Source organism: Lygodium microphyllum, chromosome 23 (genome assembly GCF_053477565.2).
Source record: "Lygodium microphyllum isolate KBCC chromosome 23, Lygodium_microphyllum_v1.1.10, whole genome shotgun sequence".
NCBI classification, from domain to species: Eukaryota; Viridiplantae; Streptophyta; class Polypodiopsida; order Schizaeales; family Lygodiaceae; genus Lygodium; species Lygodium microphyllum.
In genome coordinates, this window is record NC_141157.1 from 262,220 (window position 1) to 283,321 (window position 21,102).

Genomic DNA, 21,102 nt, shown 5'->3' on the forward strand with positions numbered 1-21,102 from the left:
GCCACTACTACATTCTTCATTGTGCCTCTTATACCCATTGGTGCTTGAACACTCACATGCCAACATGAATGGGGTTTGTTTAGTTGTTAAACTTTGATACTATAAAGTTGATGATATGTTGCAAACTTCTCTAGTTCAACATAGATGGTCCTCTGCTTGTTGAATCTGTTGCTCTCTATGAAAGCTATCATTGGAATGCATCTTGCTTAATATACGACAATATCACACAATTGTAGCTTGCAAACAACTATTTGCCAATTAGTCTTCTTGGGCTATCGTTGTGAAACCTCTATCTCACCTAGTCAGGGTCAAAACTTAACGGATATAAATACTTCACTCAGGCCTGAAGACTAACGGATGGTAGTCAATGCCAACTGGGGTGTTAAAAAAAAAAAAAAAGAATGCCATTTGTGGCAATTTATTAGATACCTTCACAACGCCCTATACAAGTAGCGCTGCGCGCATGAGATCCACTGGTCCATCCTTGGGAATTGAATCTGGCTTCTTACAGAACGCACAGAGATGCCTTAACGACTACTCTAAATGCTGCTGGGTACAATGGGGTGTTTTACCACGTGCCTTAACGAAGCAATAAATAAATAAATAAATAAATTCAAGTTGGTGCAAAGATAAATAATGGCTTACGTTTAGCAATATCGTACAAGATTCTAAGTTAAGTCGGGCTCCCGAGAGCAACTTTGTGATTCATAGGTGAGGTCGAAGATGGGATCAGAATCGACACCTCCTGAGAGTAGATATGGCACAACAGTCGAAGAGTGCGAAAAGATGATCGACCGTTCCCTCGCTCGCAGTAAGCCTCAGTTTTGATGTTCGTCTTTTGATTTTCATGAGAGTTTTAGGTTTCAATGCTGTGTTGCCATCCAAAATCTGCTTTTCTATGCTTGGCCTGGTAAGTCCAGATTGTTTTAACGTGAATCTGCAACACATAATTCACGTGGTTCTGCAACCCACCCTCGAAGAGAAGTAAAGACCTAATTTGGCTTTCCAAACTTCGGGATGAAGGAGACATTAATAAATTGCTCTTAAATAATCATGGGGGCTCTTTAGAATTGAGTGAGGCACATGGATCAAGATGTTCTAGATCTCGTGAGGCTGAAGAAACCAGCTTGCTGGCTCCAAACCAAGTAGCAAAAAGTCACCTAGCTGATCGAAATGTTGATATTTGAGCAGGAAACACAAAGCACTCAGTACCAAGGAACCTTTGCTGATGTGTGGGAATGTGGGGATGAAATGAATGTGCAATGAGGTCCCATGATAGAGCCATTCGAATACGACATACGCCTCTTATTGATATGCGGTGTCCAAATTTCACTCACAATTACTGCACTTTCCAGTTACGTCAATCCGTTAGGCTCCTCTCACTAACTGTTATGAGGCATGGGATCTACACTAGATGTATTAGTTTAGATTATGAGCTCCAAGAGTTGATTATCAAGGAAGGATATGATTTGAAGAGTGAAGATGGCTGAATATTAGTGCTTACACCACCATTGGTCTAGTAAAGTTAGATGATGATTAGGTCACGTTATTTCTCAACCAACCGTCTCCTGAATGCTTCCATTTTATATAGCAAGTCATCTTTTTGCCCAAATTACATATCTTTTATGAGTTTGAGTGTCAGTTGGTGTGTTATACACCATTGCATGACCAAGTCTACAAGAAGTCTACTTTTTCTCCTACTTTTACTATAGAGGTGGTCCTAGTTCCACTTCTTCAAAATGAGACATCAAGAGGTGCTAATAGTTCTAAAGAACAGGGGTTGAAGGCAAGTCCTAAAAAATGCATTTTGCAAGATGATCCTCAAATCTTGTAACTTGCTTGGCATACTATCCCTAAAAACAATATATTTTACACATTGTTGAAGCTTGGTCACGTTGATCCTGCATTGTATAAAGACTAGACAATGATTGGGTAATCCAAAGTCAATGACTAATCGGATCTTGAGAACATCAAGGGGACAGCCATGTTGATTGTTCTTATCTTGAGCAACTGCCACACTATAATTATCCTTTATGTCTTTATACGTCTTTGTTCCTGCCACATAATGGCTCTTTATGGGGGGTATTCTTATAATCTTTTTGTTCACTTATTGCTTTTCTTTAAAAAGAATTGTAAGGCCCATCAAATTGGACTATTCAAAAGAAGATATTGATCACCGCTACAATCATGGCAGGCCCTTTGGTAATCCATTGTGAGTCGTGACACCCTTGCTCTGATGCCTTGGTTATGCTCGGGTGTGACCGTTTGGCTATAAAGAGGGTGGGGTAATAACTCTTCATTTTCAAACCTTTTTTGGGCATGAGAAGGGGCAATGAGCCACCAAAATCAAGGCATGCATTAATAGTAAATTCATATGCATTAATGCTTAATCTATACTCCTTAAAATAGCCACAAGAAGGCAATTTTAACCCAAAAGTAGGTGGGGAAAATTACATAGGTGCCTCGTGAGGCCTTAGAGCTATCTGTTGCTTGAAAGGGCTTAGTATCCATCGTATGTGTCTTATTGCCTCAACTTTGGACTTTGATAGTTGATCCATAATGATATTCGTCACCCAAAATAGTGAGGTGGCACAAGGAGTGCTTGGGAGTAGATGCATAAACTCCAGTGGTATAGGGAGTAAAGATTGATGAAGACTATCTTCAATGGAGTACCTCGAGTGTGTGTAGTGAGTGCACCTTGTGTCCATTCTTCATCTTGTGGAAAAGAAGCCATAGAACTAGCATGCCAAACCTGTAATAAAGGAAGGGCGGGAGGGAGAAGAAGATAATGGCATCTCCTGTATGATGCAGTGCAATGAAGAGGAATTTGCAATCCGAGGGAATGTTAATGCTTCATACAACCTTTATTTGCCTTCATAGAGGACAAGGGTTTTTAGCTCTTGTGGCACTTTTGCTTTGATTCCATGTGGAGAAATGGTAGGGTTTGCAGAAACACAAATGGTATACGGCAAAAAGAGCTCACTGACTAAGAATGAAGATAACAAATCTTGTACAATTATGATGCAATGGAGCCTTAGGATTCCATGTCTTGTAATTTGATATTTACGTGAGCAAAGATGAGTTGATGTTGCCAAACAAAGCTAAAAGGCGACTTCACTTTCATGACTGTCTAGGCAACAACACTTATGAAGGGATTTGCATTGTGAAGGAAGTGATACATAGTCCTTTGGTCAAAGAAGTTGATGATGAAGATGAAAGTTGCTTTAGATGAAGATAACAATGTAGGGAGCCCTAAATGCTGGAACTGCTCAGTGCACCGATTTGATGATATCATCAGCACATCAAACAAAGGTAGTTGGCTGGGCAAATTGCAGGGTGGCTTGCATATCTAGAAAATGTAGATGTAGCAATAGGTATACACCTCTGTGAAGAAAACTGTGGGGTAGCTGCTAATGTTTGCACTGAGGAAACATAGAGCATACAACCACGATAGAAATACAATGATACAAACATAGAAGTGCAAAACTCAAAACTCAAACACAAGGAGAAGGAGAGCGAAAGAACACAACTCTGAAGTGAATGAAGGCTGAGCAATAGTGCCGGAGAGTGATGTCTATTACTGTAACCACTATTCGGAGATGAGAGAGTATTGAATAAGGAAGGTTGGTCACCAAAACACAGTTGTTAAGAGGCTGAAATCTGGTAAACGCAGCAGTGTACCACTAGAGAAGGCTGAAAATTGATCACCTAAGGTAGAGAATTGTCAAGTGACAACAGGAGAGGAGTTTGTTGATGTAGGTGGCATGCTGGACAACAAATATGCAAGTGCTGTAAGTAGCTTGTCACGTGGCACCAAATGCTGAAAACATAGGCTAATTAGATGTATGATGGCGTAGCCAATGGAGACCTTCAAACAGCAAGGCGATGGTAATTAATAAGCATGTTTTGGGGCTATTTAAGTGACTTATCAGCATGTCATGCATTTCTTAGATTAACACCCCCCCTCAGGCCCAAAAAAAGCCTAGAAAGGAAGGCCAGCTGACGTGTCCTGCCCCAAAGCAGCCATGGCATTAGACAAAGGTTGCACGGTGGCTGCTCAATGGCCTACCAAGACTACAGAGGTGATGGTTATCTTACCAAGGGAGTCTAAGTAGTCACCCCAAAGAGGATAGGGCATCAGACAAAGGGTGCTTGTTGGCTGCCTAGTGCTCCACCAAGTCATGTAGAAGAGAACGGAACCACAATGAAAAATTTTTGGGGTTTTTTTTGTTTTTTTGTTTGTTTGTTTGGGTAAAGGTGTTTGGAAAGATGGGTTGCGGTCGAGTAAGGAACTATACTATATAGGAGAATGAGGAGAGATGGTTAGGTCTAGCCCATCACAAAATAGACAAGCTTTCCAACTACTCAAGGGTGTCGATAATGAGGGAAGAGCGATGAAGTAATGGTGGTGTAGTGTACAAATTGTGATGGAAATAGCTTACGATCCATCTAGTGGTGCTCTACACAATGAGTATGCTACATGTTGTAAAATGCTCATGTAATAGGTACCACCACTTGGATAGTGTTCCTTGTGGGGAAATTGCTCATTTGCCCAAGCACCCTTTATAAAGATGACGAAACCATGCAATGCAAAAGGAGGAGGTACAATGGGGTGGAAAAGGCCATTGTCGAAGAGAAGTGCTGAAACCTATAGAATACCAAGAAGGGTAGCAATCCCCTCTCAACCGTGGATGTCAATGCCGAAGGAGGAAGAGGAGCTAGATATTGGTCTTCATGTGGTGCCGAGAATCATGATGTGAGGAAACATCCCAACTGGAAGAAAAAGATAGAAGTCACCACCATGATAGCATCAAGAGAGATGCCAAACAATCCACCTCGGGAGGGGAAGTCTCCATGTTGGTAGAAGAGCAAAACTCCTAGGATAATGAAACCATGAATGTGACGGCGCACATACCAAGTCTCTAACCTTGGTAGGACTAGTGTAAAATTACATGTTAACCCTATACTGAAAACAAATCCTTGTAAAAGAGATGATCTGCAAGCACAAAGATTAGTAGTCAGATGCTTTCAAAAAAAAAAGAGAGAAAGAAATGAAAAGTTAATTGAATGGACAATGCAATGATGCAAATTTGTATGGATGTGTGAGTAAATGTAGCGGAAGACTTAAGAATGAAAATCTAAGGACAAAATCCTATGAGCCCGACTTAATAGCCTAAAGATTTAAGAGTGCGAAGATGGAGAGAAGCTAAGGATGTGGCCACCATTGTGTATGCCTACTAGTAGGGCTCTGCCAATGAAATGCTAATGAGGGGTTTAGGTAGTCCTAGATGGAGGTGAATGTGAAGTGGATGCGGAAAGTGCAATGGGATCGGAACTCACAAACCAATCAGTTAGTCTCGTAGGGGTAGTGAAAGAGATTGTTTGCTGAGGCTATACGCATGATGCCACATGTCTAGCAACTGAGGGCCGAAGGAGTAGATGGGGCAACACTGAGAGGTGTAGCCCCACGGGACTGGCTAGCCGGAGTGGAGGTAGTTGCAACAGTCTACTGTGGTTTTCTTTGTGGAAGACCATGGCCTTGGTACAACATTCCTTGTTCACATGACCCGATCTCTGGTAGTTTGTGCACAACCTATTTTTTAAAGAAAGTTGTTGCCAGATCGGTTTTGTTTCTTTGGTTCCATCATTTGAAGAAGGGGAGTCACCCTTGGTTTGGCTTGCCTTTGCATCTTGCAAATTCTTGCCATTGTTGGTTTTTCCTCGTGAAGAAGAGGCAACCAACCCCCTTTGCTTTGAGTAAGGCTATGTGGAAGCTTTCTTGTGGACTTGATTGTATAGCCTTGTGTAATGCAAGAAGTGGCACTTAAACTCGTAGAAGGCCGGTAATCTAGGTGGTGAGATAATGCGTTGGATTAAATGGAAGTATTTGTCAGGCGACTTGTTCAAGAAGAACATGTCTTCATTGTCGCCTACTTTGGGGAGCCAGTAATGGCAAAGTTTGCAACTAATTGCTGATATTCAGCCAACTTGACTTCCAAATCATCCCCTTAATGGAAAACTCCTGAAGCTTAAGGAAGAAGAAAAAGAAAGAAAAAAAATGCCCTGAGACTGCAGGGTTCTTGGAAAAAAAAACAAAACACCAAAAGAAGATAACCATCGCCTCTGTGGTCCTGGTAGGCTTTCAACAAAACTCAAACCCTAAATGCAAAATGCAAAACACAAAAACTCAAAACTCAAACATAGAGAGAAGAAAATTTGAAGTGAATGAATGTTGCAAATGAATGCAAGAGTGTACAGAATGTCCAAGGACAGAGCAATACAATATTAGAGAGTGATGTCCACTGGAGACTGATCCAAGTGCTGTGACCACTAGTCAGAGTGCAGAGTGTGGGAAACACCAAATGCTGATCATTAGAGTATCAGGGAATAGAGGCAACTGCAAAGGATGATGGCTGATGATAAGGGTGGCAGCAGAAGGTTGGAAATGTAGCAGTAGAAGGGCCACATGGAGGAGGAAGTGCCGAAACCATAGTAGCAATGGAATGGGAATGGGAGGTCCCGAGGGAACGGAAACAATGCCCTCTGGGGAACAGGAACGTAAGGGGAACGACCTGTACTATATATATGATTTATGTATTTTAAATTATTCATTCATATATTTTATAAAAGCTCTTTGAAAAATGCATGTATAATATGCAAAATAGGATAGTCTTTTTCATAGACAAAAAGATGATTACATTGAAATGGCACATAAGATTCAAAATAGATGATAATCTAAGATCATACTACATAAAAGAGTCAAGAAGCATCAAGTAACAACTACAATGGATAGAATATGGAAACTTGGAATTTGAAAGTCTCTCAAAGTAACCATTGGATCATACATGGTTGCCACTAGTAGTAAGACTATCCAAAAGACTATCATCCACATTGTCTAAGAAAGCCATATCATCATCAAAATCAGCATTTGCAAGTTCCAAAGCATCTTGATAATCAGCCATATTTGTGGGCATAAGTGTCTCTCCATCCTCATCATTTGAGGACTCTTCTTCATCAAATGATTATCGAATGTTGGTTTTCAGCGTATGATCATTAATATTCAGTGGTATTCAGCTCAGTTTTTGATCAGCTTGAGAACCGTTTATGGTCACTTTTTGGATCAGTTTTGCATCAGTTTTTGTATTGATTGTTGGTCAATTTTTGCAATGAGTTTGTGATTAGTTTGGGGTCACATTTGTAGCAGTTTGTGATCAGTTCTCAGATCAGCAAGTAATCAGTTTATGATCAGATTATGCTCAATTTTCAATGGTTTACATCTAGTTCCATGGACAACAGTATATGTTATGATGCCATTGATGTTTCAGCCATGGTTTATGCTTGGTTTTCGCTATACTATGGTTTGGTTTTGGCAGATGAGTTAAGCTCATGAGAAATGAACATGTCACATGATAATCTGACAATATTTTTGAGATTCTTTATGAGTCTTATGTTATGTTATGTTGGTTGGTAATTTTCAGTATATGTTGGGCATATAGAATGGTTGAATAGCAATGTGCAATGTTGTGTTGACTATGATGCCCTATGGAAATTCCAGTGTAGTACTTTGCTTTTGATGCATTTGGTAGTGCAATCGAGGACGATTGCAAGGATTTCAAGGGGGAGGGTGGTCATGAGGACATGTATTTTTGAAACCTCACTTAACATGTGGATTAATTTTTTATCACATGATTAAGTAAATGTTACACATGTGAGGTGCAACTGGGGTTAAAGTAAATTTATGAGCTTGGGACTCGAGAAAATCACAAGATGTCAAAGGCAAAAGTTATTATAAGTTATGCTGCATAGGTACTTGGTGGTATTTGGTGTCAATTGTTGGACTAGGTCATTCATTTGGCCATAAGTGTCAGTGGTGACACTAGAGATATGGTGTTTAATGGTACCTAATGCCGATCTAATGGTCAAAGATAGCACATAGAGACTCGGGAGTGGAAGATGCCTAGCCAATTTAATTATTAGCCAGTCAGATTATTTTTCTGGGCACCGAAATAATTATTAGATTAATTTTTAGTAATTAAAGGCTGAAAATTAATAATCAATTATTGCTAATGTTGGAAAAACCATTTGGGAAGGTAGCCACTTGTCAAAAATGCCCATGCAAGGTTGAAAAATGTCTTTAGGGACTGGAGAGAGGCATTTTTAGTGTATTGAGCTTGCAAGAGAGAGGGAGGAGATGCTGCTGGTCTGATTTGCAACCATTGGAGGACCTTCTGAGGCAACCAGGGGTAGGAGAAGACCAATCAACAGCAGGTGACAGCATCTATAGGAGGCTGTTGAGATAGAGCATCAGCAGTAAATGACTGATTTTCTTTTGTTCTTTGCATCTACAAGTTGTTGTGGTAGGGTAGCAGCTGTATTTGACCGATTTTCAGTTATTCTTCGCTACAAAACTCTGAATTTTCTCTCTCATCTCCCAGCCATTTCACAGCTTTGCTCCCAAGATCTCAGCATTTGGAACCTTGGAGGCTGAGAAATTGCAAATTTCTCTGTTGTAAACCCTAATTTACAGTAGAAATTAGGGTTTAGCGGCAACCTTGGGAAGCGTGCCAGAAATGGAAAGCTCCAGGACTTGGATTTTTCAGGGCTGAAGATAAATTTCAGGTGAATTCAGGTGGAGGACTAGTGAGCCATTGAATTTGAGGCATTTCCATCGTCTATGAAGTGGGTGAAGGCCAATTAAGTGCCCGAATCAAGGGGCAAAATAGATTGAAGACTTGCTGGTCACTTTGGACAGCAAGGGGAGTTTGGATTGCAAAGGGGATCGGGAGAATCCCATTGTAAATCAACTTCTTCTTCAATAAAGCTAAAGAAATACCGAAAGGGGTGCCAATTTTGGGGCCAATTGGGTGTGCATTGTGCAAGATCAGTAGGTAAATTTGTATTTTCAGATTTGCATTAATTGGTTGTAGCTGTAATTAAGTTGTAATCAGGGATTTACCACCCTATTCGAGGAGGAAGGTTGGTTACAGGAAGCCTCCATGCTGGTAGAAGAACAAAAGTCTTAAGTAAATGGAACCATGAGGGAATGGTGCATATTTCTTGTCTCCAACTCAGGAAGGACTGGTGCAAGCATGTATGTTAGCTCTACATTGAAATACAAAACCCTACAAAAGAGATCAAAATCTGTAGGCATAGAGGTGAGTAGTGAGATGTGCTAAAACAAAAATGAAAATAAAAGAAAGCAAAGCTAAGTGCAATGCAATGAGTATGCAAGTATGTAGTAAAATTCTATAAAGAAAAAGGTTAAGTGTGTGGCTACTATCGCATACGATGAGGTGGGAAAGGGATCCTAGAAGATGCAGGGGATGCCCTAGGAATGGATGCGTAAAGTGCAATAGGCGAGCCACTAGTAGACCAATCAGCCAATCCTTCAGGAGTAGTGAAGGAGAAAGGTTGCCGAGATTTTTTGCATGCCATATATCCAGTAGCGATCGAGGTCGATGGAGCAGATGGTGCAGTGGTAGAAGGCGTAGCCCCATTAGACTGACCAACCGGAGTGGAGGTAGTTGCAGTAGTCTGCGATGGTTTTCTAGGATGAAGACCCTGGGCCTTTGTACGACACTCCTCGTCCACATGGCTCGACCCTTGACAGTGTGCAAAACCTATTTTTCCTAGGAATTTGCTGTCAAAGGGGTTGTGTTTCTTTGGTTCTGCTGGAGGAAGGGGAGTTACCCTTGTTTTGGCTTGCCTTTGTATCTTACGAGTTGTTGCCACTATTGGTTTTCCTCCCAAAGAAGAGGCAACCAACCCTTGCGCCTTCAAATGGATGCGTGTCGAGGACTTTCGCAAGAACTAGCACTCAAACTTGTAGAAGGTTGGCAATCTAGGTAGTGAGATAATGTATTGGATAAAATGAAAGTATTTGTCGGGAAACTTGTTCAAAAAGAGACTTGATCGTCGTTGACTTTGGGGAGCTAGTAGTGGCAAACTCGGTAAGTAACTGCTGATATTCAGCCAACTTGACTTTTAGATCATCCCCTTCCTTAACGAAAAACTCTTGAAGCTCAAAATTGAGATTGATACGTCGTGTGATCTCAAGCCACATAGTAGTCAATGAGATGACTTCAACGCTTAGATACGAGGGGAAAATGTTGTAATTGAGAGTGAAATTGATGAAGTACCCTTGCATGAACTCAACATTGATTGTGGCATTGCGGGCTCTCCATTGACGGATGTGATCAGGGTGAGCTAATCGAGGGTCCTTCGATACCAATGACGGGGTCCCAAAGTCCCTAAGATTCAAGCACTTGTTGTATGAAGTTTGACCAAATGGTGAAATTTGACCCATTAAAACGTGGCTTATCCGTAAAGGCATTTTTGATTGTTGCAGCAGGAGTGGTAGTGCTAGGAGATGAAGAAGATGTGTAAGGGGAGTAGGGTGGGGGAGTGGAGTACACTTGGAAGAAAATCCTGGAGTGCCCACTATACATATGAGAAGTATGCATAGCGGTTTCAAATGTGGGCAAGGGCAGATTGGGTATGAGTATGGTAACTGCCTATGGAGCCCAAGGTGGAGAATAAGGACATGGGGAACAGAGGATGGAAATCCTTGTGTAGGAGTGACCCTAGGGATGTGTGATGACAGTCCATAAGCAAAGGATGGATATTCTTGTGTTTGAAAAGTCGTGTAGGGGGTTTGTGAGTGTCCGGGGGTAGCGAGGGGGATGGCCATCACATCCATCCCAGAGTGAAAGGATGTAGTAAAGTGGGAGTAGGTGGAAGATAGAGTGAAAGGGTGGCATTCCCGTTCTAATGATGCACCAAGAGGCGGAGTGAATGGAGGGTAGGTAGTGTTGAGAAACCCTTCACCCTTCACCTGCAGTTTGCATTTTTACGTTGAAGAGTTTAGGGTTTGTGTTTATGGTTTGCAGCCCCAAAAGGGGTGCCATCCTAGATTGACTATGCCTATTTATAAGCCACTCTCTCATTCATTCCTTACGGTTGATTCATTTAGTCCGTCACCTCTTCTCTCCAGCCTCTCCACTACCCTCACACCCCTTTAGGAAGACATTGCGGTTCGTGGTTCGTGGCTGTCTTCATTATCTTCCTTGTGCTACGGCACCCTTATTCCCTTGTATCTCATTCACTCCATGATTCGGAACTTCATCATTCCATTCATCAGAATTTCTTCTCTCTTCTCTTCTCTTCTCCATGTTTGCCGAGTTCACTCCGTGTTCCTTCCCGCCAACCCTACTGTCTCGCCGGTATGTCATCTTTTGACATGGTATCAGAGCTGGATCTGCTCACCTAGCAGCGAAGATCCTCCACTCCAGTGAAGGTAAAGACCGATGGCGGGTTTGGCATCCATTTCTCTTTTTCTTCCACTGCATCAGAATCTCGTTTTTGCAAATTTCAGGTGTTTCAGCTTGCTGCCCACACTCTGTTCGCGGAGGACATCTCAGTCGAAGCTGTCCATTACTGTCTCCATCAGTTGGCGCTTGATTTCCAGCCCTTTTCACACAGTTTGGAGCTGATTCTAGCCATGCGACCCAGCCCTTCCATTGCCCTCCCACCCCTTGAGGCGGACATTGCGGTTCGTGCTTCACACTGCCCTCACACCCCTTGAGGCGGACATTGTGGTTCGTGGTTCATGGTGGCTGACCTCTTCCTTCTCTAGCAAGGCACATTGGTATCCATGGCTTCTTTACCAACAGATGACCAGACTATTGGGTGCTCCTATTGTGCCATCACCGAACACACCACCGATGCTTGCCAACTTCGACCTTTGCTCCCCATCCGCCCGGAGTATATGCATCTTCCACCAAGCACTCCTTGTGGCACCTCTCCTTTCTAGGCCACAGAGATCGTTCTACATCGGCTATCAGAGTACTATGCTCACGGCAATAAGACGCATTCAATGTGTACTAAGTCCTTTTGAGCACATGGAGTATCGATTGGGGCTACGACCTCCTAGAGATGGTCGCAATGTCAGCGGGAGTCTTCTCCCACTTATTTTCAGGTAAAGTGGCTTCCATGACCTACGGATCTGCATTCCGCTCCATCAAGAGACAGTGATTGTCCGATACCGTCTTCTCGTCAGTACGCTCCTTCGAGAGATAGTGGCTGCTCGACTCGTTCCTCTTCTTCGGCTACCTAGTCCGCTCCACTGAGAGACAACGACTGTTGCCCACCTCTTGCTCATTCTGAGCTCCACCCTTCCCTACCCTTGACTACTCAGGTTCGAGAGGCCACCTCTGGGAGCTTTTCGGCACTCCAGATACCTTCTTCGGCACGATGGTAGCACTTCCTCCATCATCAGACATTTCGGAGTTCGTGATCCATGAGTTTTTGGATTTCCTATCTACTTCAGAGGGGGATGTTATTTCTTTGCCCTCAGAGGGGGCATCTACTTCTTCGACTTTAGTGGGGGCCCCTCCACCTTCCACCTCAGAGGGGGACCTACTCCACATGAAGTTCTTCACCCATCCTCTACTTTCTTGGGATGGCTGTCTTCGACCGGCCATCTCTTCTACTAATACCTAGGATCTTTAGGTATCACTTGGATCGGGACCTCGGAGGTTCAGCCGCGACTTGGTGATGAGGTCTTCATATTCCTTCCAGCATGGATGCACGGAGCTAGTGGCTTCTTTCCCAAGGTTGTGTTTCGGGTTCTCTAGTTCACTCTGTCTATTGGTCTTTACTACAGGTTTCCTTTCTGGTGGAAATCTTGGATTTTAGGGATCCTCTACATCTTTTTCCTCCTCTTCTTCTTGCCTTCGTCCCTTGGTCAGCATGGAGCCACCTCCCGAGATCAAATACGGGCATATCCTTATGGTTCTCAGCACCACACAAAGTTCGACATTCCTTCTATGCATTGCATGTTTTCATCATCTTTGTACTAGGGCGCTTGGGCAAGTGAACAATTTCCCCACGAGGGACACTGTCCAAGTGGCACCTGCTACATAAGCATTCTTCAACATGTAGCATTACATCTCCACCTCACTCTTCTCTTGTTCCCCTTTTTGGGCCTGAGAGAGGGTGTTGAGAAACCCATCTCCCTTCACCCGCAGTTTACGTTTTTGCATTTTTGAGTTTTGAGTTTAGGGTTTGCGTTTAGGGTTTGCAACCCCAAAAAAGGGCGGATTTGAGAAGAATGGCTTACATGCTTAAATGAAATGGAAGATGTAGATATACTTGATGAAGGATGTCTGCTTTGAGGGCTCCCTCTATTGAAGTTTACATATGGAAAATCATCTGATCTTGCACACCAAAAGGAGAAACAAGAGAGGGTTTTGATTCATATGACTCAATGGGGTTGTATAAACCTAACACTGGGCCTAGTTGAGATGAAGAAGATGGGTTGCTAGTCATCCCGAGTGTCGTATATCCTCCATGATTGGAGAGGTGGCCAGCCTCATCAATTGGTTTAGATGGAGTAGCAAAGCTTGTAGGAGGGCTGTAAGTTCGACTATATGTGATGCGTAAGTACTCTTGAAACTCCTCCTCTAACATGAGACTGAAATTTGGAATATGTGAAAACAAAGAAGGTGAAGGTGAAGGTGAAGGCGGGGTGTCGTCTTCCTTGTGGAGTCCATAATGCATCCTCAGGCCTCCACTGATGGAGAAACTTGATAAACATTATGGGGTCCTGAGAAGGTGACTGAGACATTTTGATTTGGTTATGAGTCATTCGTGTGCCTTGCACAAAACCAAGCACTCCACAAGATACTCTTTACAAGAGCATTGGCTTTGATACCATGTGAAGAAAGTTGTGGAGTAGCTGGTAGGGTTTGCACTGAGGAAATATAGAGGGTACGATCACAACAAAAACACAATGATACAGACAGAGACGTGCAAAACTCAAAACTCAAACACAAAAACAAACACAAGTAGAAGAAGAGAGAACGAACACAATTCGGAAGTGAATGAATATTGTAAATGAATGTAAGAGTGTACAGAGTGCCCAGGGGCAGAGTAGAGTGTTGGAGAGTGACGTCCATCGGAGACGGATCCTAAGTACTGTAACCACTAGTCGGAGATGCGAGAGTGCTGAATAATAAAAGGTGGAGAGCTGGTCACCAAAACACGAGTCAAAGGTTGAAATCTGGTAAACACGGTAATGTACCACCAGAGAAGGCTGAAAACAAATAACCTAAGCTAGAGAATTGTCAAGCGACAATAGGAGTGGTGTTTGCTGATGTAGGCGGCATGCTGGACAGCAAAGACAAAGGTATTGCAGTAGTTGCCTAGTGGGAGAGATGGCAGTAGCTTATTGCCTAGCACCAAATAGTGAAAATGTAGGCTGATTAGGTGCTATGATGACATAGCCAATGGAGACCTCCAAAAAGTAGGGCAATGGTTGGAAACAGGCTGCCTAGGGCTGGATAGTAATGGGCTGCTGTTAGTGATGGCTGGATAGCAGATGGTAGGTGGCTGATGACTGAAATCTGCATAGTAGAGTGAGAACGTGCACAAAAGGATGAAGACTGAATGGGGGTAGCCTGTCTATTTTTAGATATGGATGGACCCTCCCAAATTAGGGTTTCATTGAAACTCGAACCGCGCACCGTTTTTGCGTTTTTCATTAAATAAGCATGTTTTGGGGCTGTTTAAGATGCTAGTCAATATGTAATGCATTTCTTAGCTCAACAACCTCGAAACAACAAAACACAAAGGTTGGAAGGTAGTCGACTGCGAGAGAACAGATACAGTGTTTAAGGTGGAAGAAGAGAGCCATTTGTGTCTTACTCAAGTCTCTTGTTGAAGAGTATGACCATGTGGTTACTGTGAGCGTGTGGTAGAAGAGGAACATGGGCATGGAGAGAAAATGAGAAGAGAAAGACAGTAGGAATGGAAGAGAAATCTGTATTGAATGTGGCAAGAATGCTGAATACAATGATGGATTGGTAAGTACCTGTACACTTCCCAAAATGTCAATAGGGCACAAGATCAGGTTGAAGATGATGATGGCGGCATTGGAGTCGGAGATGGAGTGTGCAACTTGCAAAAGATAGAAGATGATGATCTGCCCCAATGGGACTAGCTATAAATAGCCAAAGTCCTCCAAATTTGGCCGACCAGCAAACTGCCCCAAGAGTATGGAGTTGGCTTGCTAAAAAACTGGCCAACTAGGTATCTAGTAGCGCAAAAATGTTGATGTGGCACTCTAGGGCTGATCGCTGATATTTGGAGCTAGCAACCTTTGATAGAGCAAGAAAAAATGGCTGCCTACTCAATATGAACACAACTGACACTGACTGAGAAAGAAATATATGCAAAGCTGAATGGAAAACATAGAGCTCCAATGCCTCCGTCAGACTTTGATGGAGCTTGCAACCAGGAGATGACAAACTGCCAGAACAAAATGGTAGGCTGACACCCCCTCTTAGATCCTTGGGAGTGTCTAAAGAGCCAACAACCTTGTATGATGAAGCATAGAAGCCTATGGAAGAGGCTCCGCGAAGAGATTTGCTGCATTGTCCTCTGTGGGATAGTAGGCCACTACTATCATAGAATCCATGATTTGCTCTCGAACAAAGTGACCCTAAACCTCAATGTGCTTTGTGCAAGCATGAAACATAGGATTCTTCGTAAGAGCTGAGGCACTTTGCTTATTCACGTGCGGCTGTGGGGGTCCTATTTGTGGAAAGCCAATCTTTGACATCAAGTGACGGAGCCAAACTGCCATTGAGCTGTAGAACAAAGAGCATGGTACTTAGCCTCCGTAGGATAAGGCCACACTAGGCTGTTTCTTATTGCTCCATGAGTTAGCTCCCGATCCAAGGGAGAAAGCAAAACTTGTAGTGGAGTGTCTTGACTCCATATCATGTGCCCAATTTGAGTTAGTCCATCGAGTAAGAGTCGCCCCCTCTCCATACAGGATCGAGTCCTTCGTAAGTAGTGTAACACGCACAAAGCAGCTCTCTAGCAAGCTTGAGTAGGAGTCTTCATAAAACAAGACAGTAGTGCTACCATAAAAGAGATGTCTAGTCAAGTATGAATGAGCCAGATCAAGGATCCGACAAGACACTTGTACTTGGTAGCATTAGGAAGGCAATCTTCAGTAGTAACCAACTTGGACTTAGGTCCATGGGGCAATAAATAGACAAACATTCAGCCATACTAAACTTCGAAAGAAGCTTGGGGATATACCTTTGCTAGGAGATGAAAATGCTCTATGCCATTTGATAAGTCTATAGACCAAGGAAGAAGTAAAGAATCCCAAGGTCTATCATGTTGAACTCTTGCCACAAGATCTTTGGAGGTTGATCAATCTCCTGTGAGTCACTCTTCTATGATAAGCAAGTCATCCGCATACAAGATGACTAAGACACACTAGTCACCCACAACCTTATAATAAAGGTTGGGGTCATGATCTGATCAATGGAAGTCACTTTGTGAGAAGAATTGATCACTCCTTTGGTACCAAGCCCTAGGTGCTTGCTTCAGGCCATAGAGGGCATTTCGCAGTCTGTAGACATGATCCTTCTTCCCTTATATAAGAAAACCAGGAGGCTATGAAATATAAATCTCCTCCTTTAATATGTTGTTTAAGAAGGTAGACTTCACATCCATTTGAAAGACAAGCTAGTGGTGATGGCTTGCAAGAGCCAAAATAGGCCAAATAATAGACATACGGGCTATAGGTGCGAAAGTCTTTGAATAAACTAAACTTGCCCTTTGATCAAAACGCTTGACAACAAATCTAGCTTTATGTTTGTCCAAGGAGCCATCGGCTAGGCACTTGGTCTTAAAGACCCACTTCACACAAATCACCTTTTGCTTCCAAGGACGTGGAACCAACTCCCAAGTCTAATTACGCTCGATTGCATCGAGCTCCTCTCGCATAGCACGGTGTCGTGATGTTATGAGGACATAGTATGAAAAAGTATGGAATGCATCATCATCTGACTTCTCTATTGATCTAGAGAGTCAATGTGATCTGAGCCATTAGTACCAGTGTGAGTTGCATGGATTATCAGAAAATACTAGATTTTTGGATAATTTTAGTCTATTTTTGATATTATTTATCGTAAAAATTCAAAAAAGTTAGAAAAAGCTTCTAGATTAGGATGGTATGCAAAAAGCTAGTTGCTTTTTCAGCTGACTAGGAGATTTTTCATAAAAAAGACAGATTGACGAAATCGCGCGTGTCGCGATCGCTGTAAACAGGCTGAAAATTGCAGATTGAACTGAAAGAAGAAGAAGGAGTGATCTGGGAGATCCATGAGCAGGTGTCCTGCGGTTTTACCCCCCTTTCGGAGCCAACGGAGCCATCAGATTTGGGTTCTGGGCAACAGAGAAGGAGCTGATTTTTTTGATCCACGTTTTTGGTCTACGAAGGAGTTCCAGGAGAACTGATGCCTGGAGATTGCTTCTGAGTAGTACAAAGATTCCAGGTTCTTTCAATACATATTGATTCAATTCATTGTGATTTGTTTTTGTCGTGTTTACCACTTGGGTATTCTCTATCTTATTTTCCATCTCCTATCTCTACTTCCTTCTACTTCTAATCCCCGGTGGATTTGACCTTTTGACAAAAAGCCCTCCGACATTGGTGAACCCGACGTGAAAGGTCGTCACAGAAGAAGGAAAGATAATATGGGAGAACCTTCGAATACAATCTCCAGTGATGTTTTGCAACAGTTGGTGCAAAATATGAATATGCTTATGCAGGAACAATAACAACAATAGGCGATGCAAGCTTCAGCTCAAACAGAAAGTGTTGTGATGAATGCTTTGCAAGCAGTTGAGCGTGAGGTGAAGTTACTCAATGGGAGGAATGTATCTGCATATGTACATACCTATGCTCAGAAGATGGAATTCTTTGGAGTGGCTCAATCTGCATGGAGTCGGTATTTTGTACGTGTTACTGTTCATGAACTGAAAGCACGGATTATTGAATTATACTTGCAGGATGTTGGCTGGGTAGCCTTCAAGAAGACACTCAGGGAAGAATTTTACATTGAGGACACCAGCTTGATTACGTGTAAGACTTTTCAGGAGTGAATTATACAACCCAATAAGGGTCTTGTGGCTACAGAATTGTTAAGAGAATTTGAAAGTAGATTTGAGCAGTTGGATCTTGCAGAACAGCAAGCTCTTGCAAGTCAAAAAATTGAATTGTTTCTACAGGCAACTGATCTTGAGCTTCAAGAGAAGCTTGATGATTTGCTGGAGGATGAGACTACAGAGACAGGTTTGAAAACAGAGTGGAGACATGTTAAGGAAGCTGTTACTGCGCTTGTAAAGAAGCATAGAAGAAGAGAAAGATTGCATGTCTCTAGCTTGCCCACTGTTACGGGTAAGACAGTTGAAGTATCCAGTAAGCCACCCGCTTCTGTGGCTAACCCTATGGCTGTACCTGCTATTGTTCCCTCTGTTAGGGAAGATGTCTTGGATGAATTGGTCAAAGGGATGTGGGATCTTCAATTGAAGGTTGCAAAATTGGATGAAAAAGGACAAGAGGAAAGGGGATGGGCAGCAGTCCCTAAGCCTGGAAAAAGATGTATGTGGTGTGACAGTTTGCAGCATGAGAGAAAGGATCGTGTTGCCTATCAGGAGGCCTTGGCATGACAGCTTATCTTTTGGAAAGATGGCAAGATCCATGCACAAGAAACGGGATTGTCTCTTGCTTTGAATTTTAGAAAGGGAGGTATGCAGAAGTTGTTGGAAGACTTGGCTGTCCGAAATGCTTATGCGGCGGTATATGCTTCTACTTTTGTTCTACAGTTGGGCGTCCTCCTATGCCAAGTAATTTCCAGGGAGAGATCTCTCACGGCGGGTTCGATCCACATTCCCGGTGCGGATTCATAACCCCCTTGGTTAGGGTTTGGCGATTCGCGGGGGTAGCTAGTGCCATCCTTCCTTAATTATCCCTTTAGGAAATCAACCACAGCTGAAGCAACCAGCTTAACAATTACTACGGAAAACATCCCTTTTGTTTCCATGGCAATCAGTCATCTTAGACCCAGTCATGCAATCATCAATCACACCCCACTTGGGTTAACATCCAAAACCGCCTTAACAAACAATTGAATGCACAACCTCTGGCTTCAAGGCATCGCAATCCCATTGCATGCACAACCAGAATTTAACTTGGATGTATCAAAACACTTTTACAACCTTTCCAAACAACCAAGCATAACTTGGATCAACAATCCATCTTTAACAAAATCAACCTTCGTTAAAACCATTTCAATAGTTCCAAGCAACATGCTTAGCATGAATCAACTATCCTAAAGTTCGCTCTTCCCCTTGGGTTAGGGCTTCGCAAGGTCGATTTAACAAGTTCCTTCTAGATCCTTTAAATGAACTAAGTGATTTCATCTTGACCTTTATTAATCCTGGCTACCTATTTAGGGTAATCAACCCAATTCCTAGAGTAGCTATCTAATATCGCAAGTCACCAAGAGCTAACCCACCAAGAGTACATTAACGAGATTCCAACCTGATTAGCCATAGGTTATCCAATCTTCATCTATCGACTAGAGTTCGAACAAGGATCTCTAAACGGAATTTCTTTTGGAACTACTGTTCTAACAATGTTTATTGTGCAATCCCATTGTGTGTGCAAGTTAACATATATCGACATGTGCATGATCTTACTGTTGCCTTAATGTGCTCTATCATCCTTGCGCATGAAAAACTGGTTTGCAATCTTAAGATGCTATTGCATTTTTTTTGATAAGGGAGTATTTTTATCTCTTTCGATGCGAGGCAGTAATGCAAGATTCTAGCCCTTTCTAAATGCAACTCAGGCACTTGACTTTTCATAATCATGCGCTTTAAGTATGGAGGAAAAACCATGAACAATAAGCAATAAGAATAGCGGGAGGGGTAGAGGACACCATTTTCGAGGGGATTTCTTGATGGCCACGAACGAGTCTTTGTGTTTGGCCCTCTGATTTCTCTTCGAGTTCTCTTCTTTCTCACTCCTTCTTCCTCTTCTTCTTCTTTCTCTTCTTCCTCTTCTCTCTTTCTCTTCTTCTCCTTCTCTCTCTCCCTCTTCTCCTTCTTCTTCTCTTCTTTCTCCTCTTCCTCTCCTTCCCTCTCTCCCTTCTCTTCTTCTCTCCCTCTCCTCTTCTTTTCTTTTTCTTCTTCTACTGCTCATGGGGACGTAGCTGCCCTGGCGATGGGGGGGGGGGGGGGGGGGGAGTTTTTGTTGGACAGCCCAGGGCCGCTGCTGTTGCACGGAGAGGGGGGGAAAAGCTTGCAATGGAGGGGGGCATAGCGTCTGTGGACGAGCTGGAGGGGGGGGAGCCTATGTGTCACGGCCAAAAAGGGGGCTGCCTGTCTCGAGGGAGGGGAAGGAAGGCTCCCCTTTATAGGGGGAGGGAGGACGGCACCACCCGCCACCTGGGGGGCTGCATGCCCCCCATCACACAGCTCACTGCCTCTCTCTTTCTCCCCCGCGAGGCTCACGGCAGGGGGAGAGAGAGGGAGGGTAAAAAAAAAATTAAAAATTTTTAAAAATTTCTTTTGGGGGGGGGGGGGGGGTTTCTTATGGGAACATTACAACCAAGGCCCAGTCTCATTGGGACAAAGTGAATGCCAGGATTCGATCTTTTCTGTTTTTGTCTTGCACCACAGCTGTGATAGTTCACATTGAGCACTTGACAGTGGCTCGTGAGATATGGCTGGAGATCGATCAGATGTACAACCGAATGACCTTGATGAAGAGGGTTTCTTTGGAGGTGCAGATGCGGACTTTGTTCGTGAATAAGTTTTCTTCGCTTCGGGAACACATCAACAAGCTTCGGTAGCTTCAGATGCAGGTTTAAAATGCGGGGAAGCCTATTTTCTCCGAAGACATGGTGATCACTTTACTATTCCAGTTGCCGCCACGATTGAGTACTTTTTATTCCGCTCTTATTCCATCAGCGCGGGAGTCGACTCTTCGGTGGGAAGAGTTGGTTCCTATGGTCTGGGACCAAGAGGAACAATTGAAGAGAGAGAATGCTTTCAAATCGAAGGCATTGGTTGGTCAAGTCTCTTAGAAGAAGGGGAAGGACCAAAAAAAGAAGGAGGACAACAAATCCAAAAAGGACAAGGAGAAGGAATCGACTTGTCATATTTGTGGAAAGACCGGTCACTGGAAGAAAGATTGCCTCGACAAAGACATAAAGGATACCAAGAAGAAGG

At 43.1% G+C, this 21,102-nt stretch overlaps 1 protein-coding gene across 3 annotated transcripts in view; it reads left to right on the forward strand.

The window, feature by feature from the left end:
• The first annotated feature begins 431 nt into the window (after positions 1–431).
• Positions 432–21,102, forward strand: part of LOC148015787 (Ku70-binding family protein) — a 132,777-nt gene continuing 112,106 nt past the window's right edge. For 2 of the 3 annotated variants that reach the window (XM_087663682.1, XM_087663681.1), the window contains exons 1-2: positions 432–553; positions 712–811. In XM_087663682.1, the coding sequence (XP_087519808.1) occupies positions 464–553; positions 712–811 (190 nt within the window). In that variant the 5' untranslated portion in view covers positions 432–463. The remainder of the gene's footprint in view (positions 554–711; positions 812–21,102) is intronic. The other variant, XM_087663680.1, reaches the window with a different exon arrangement.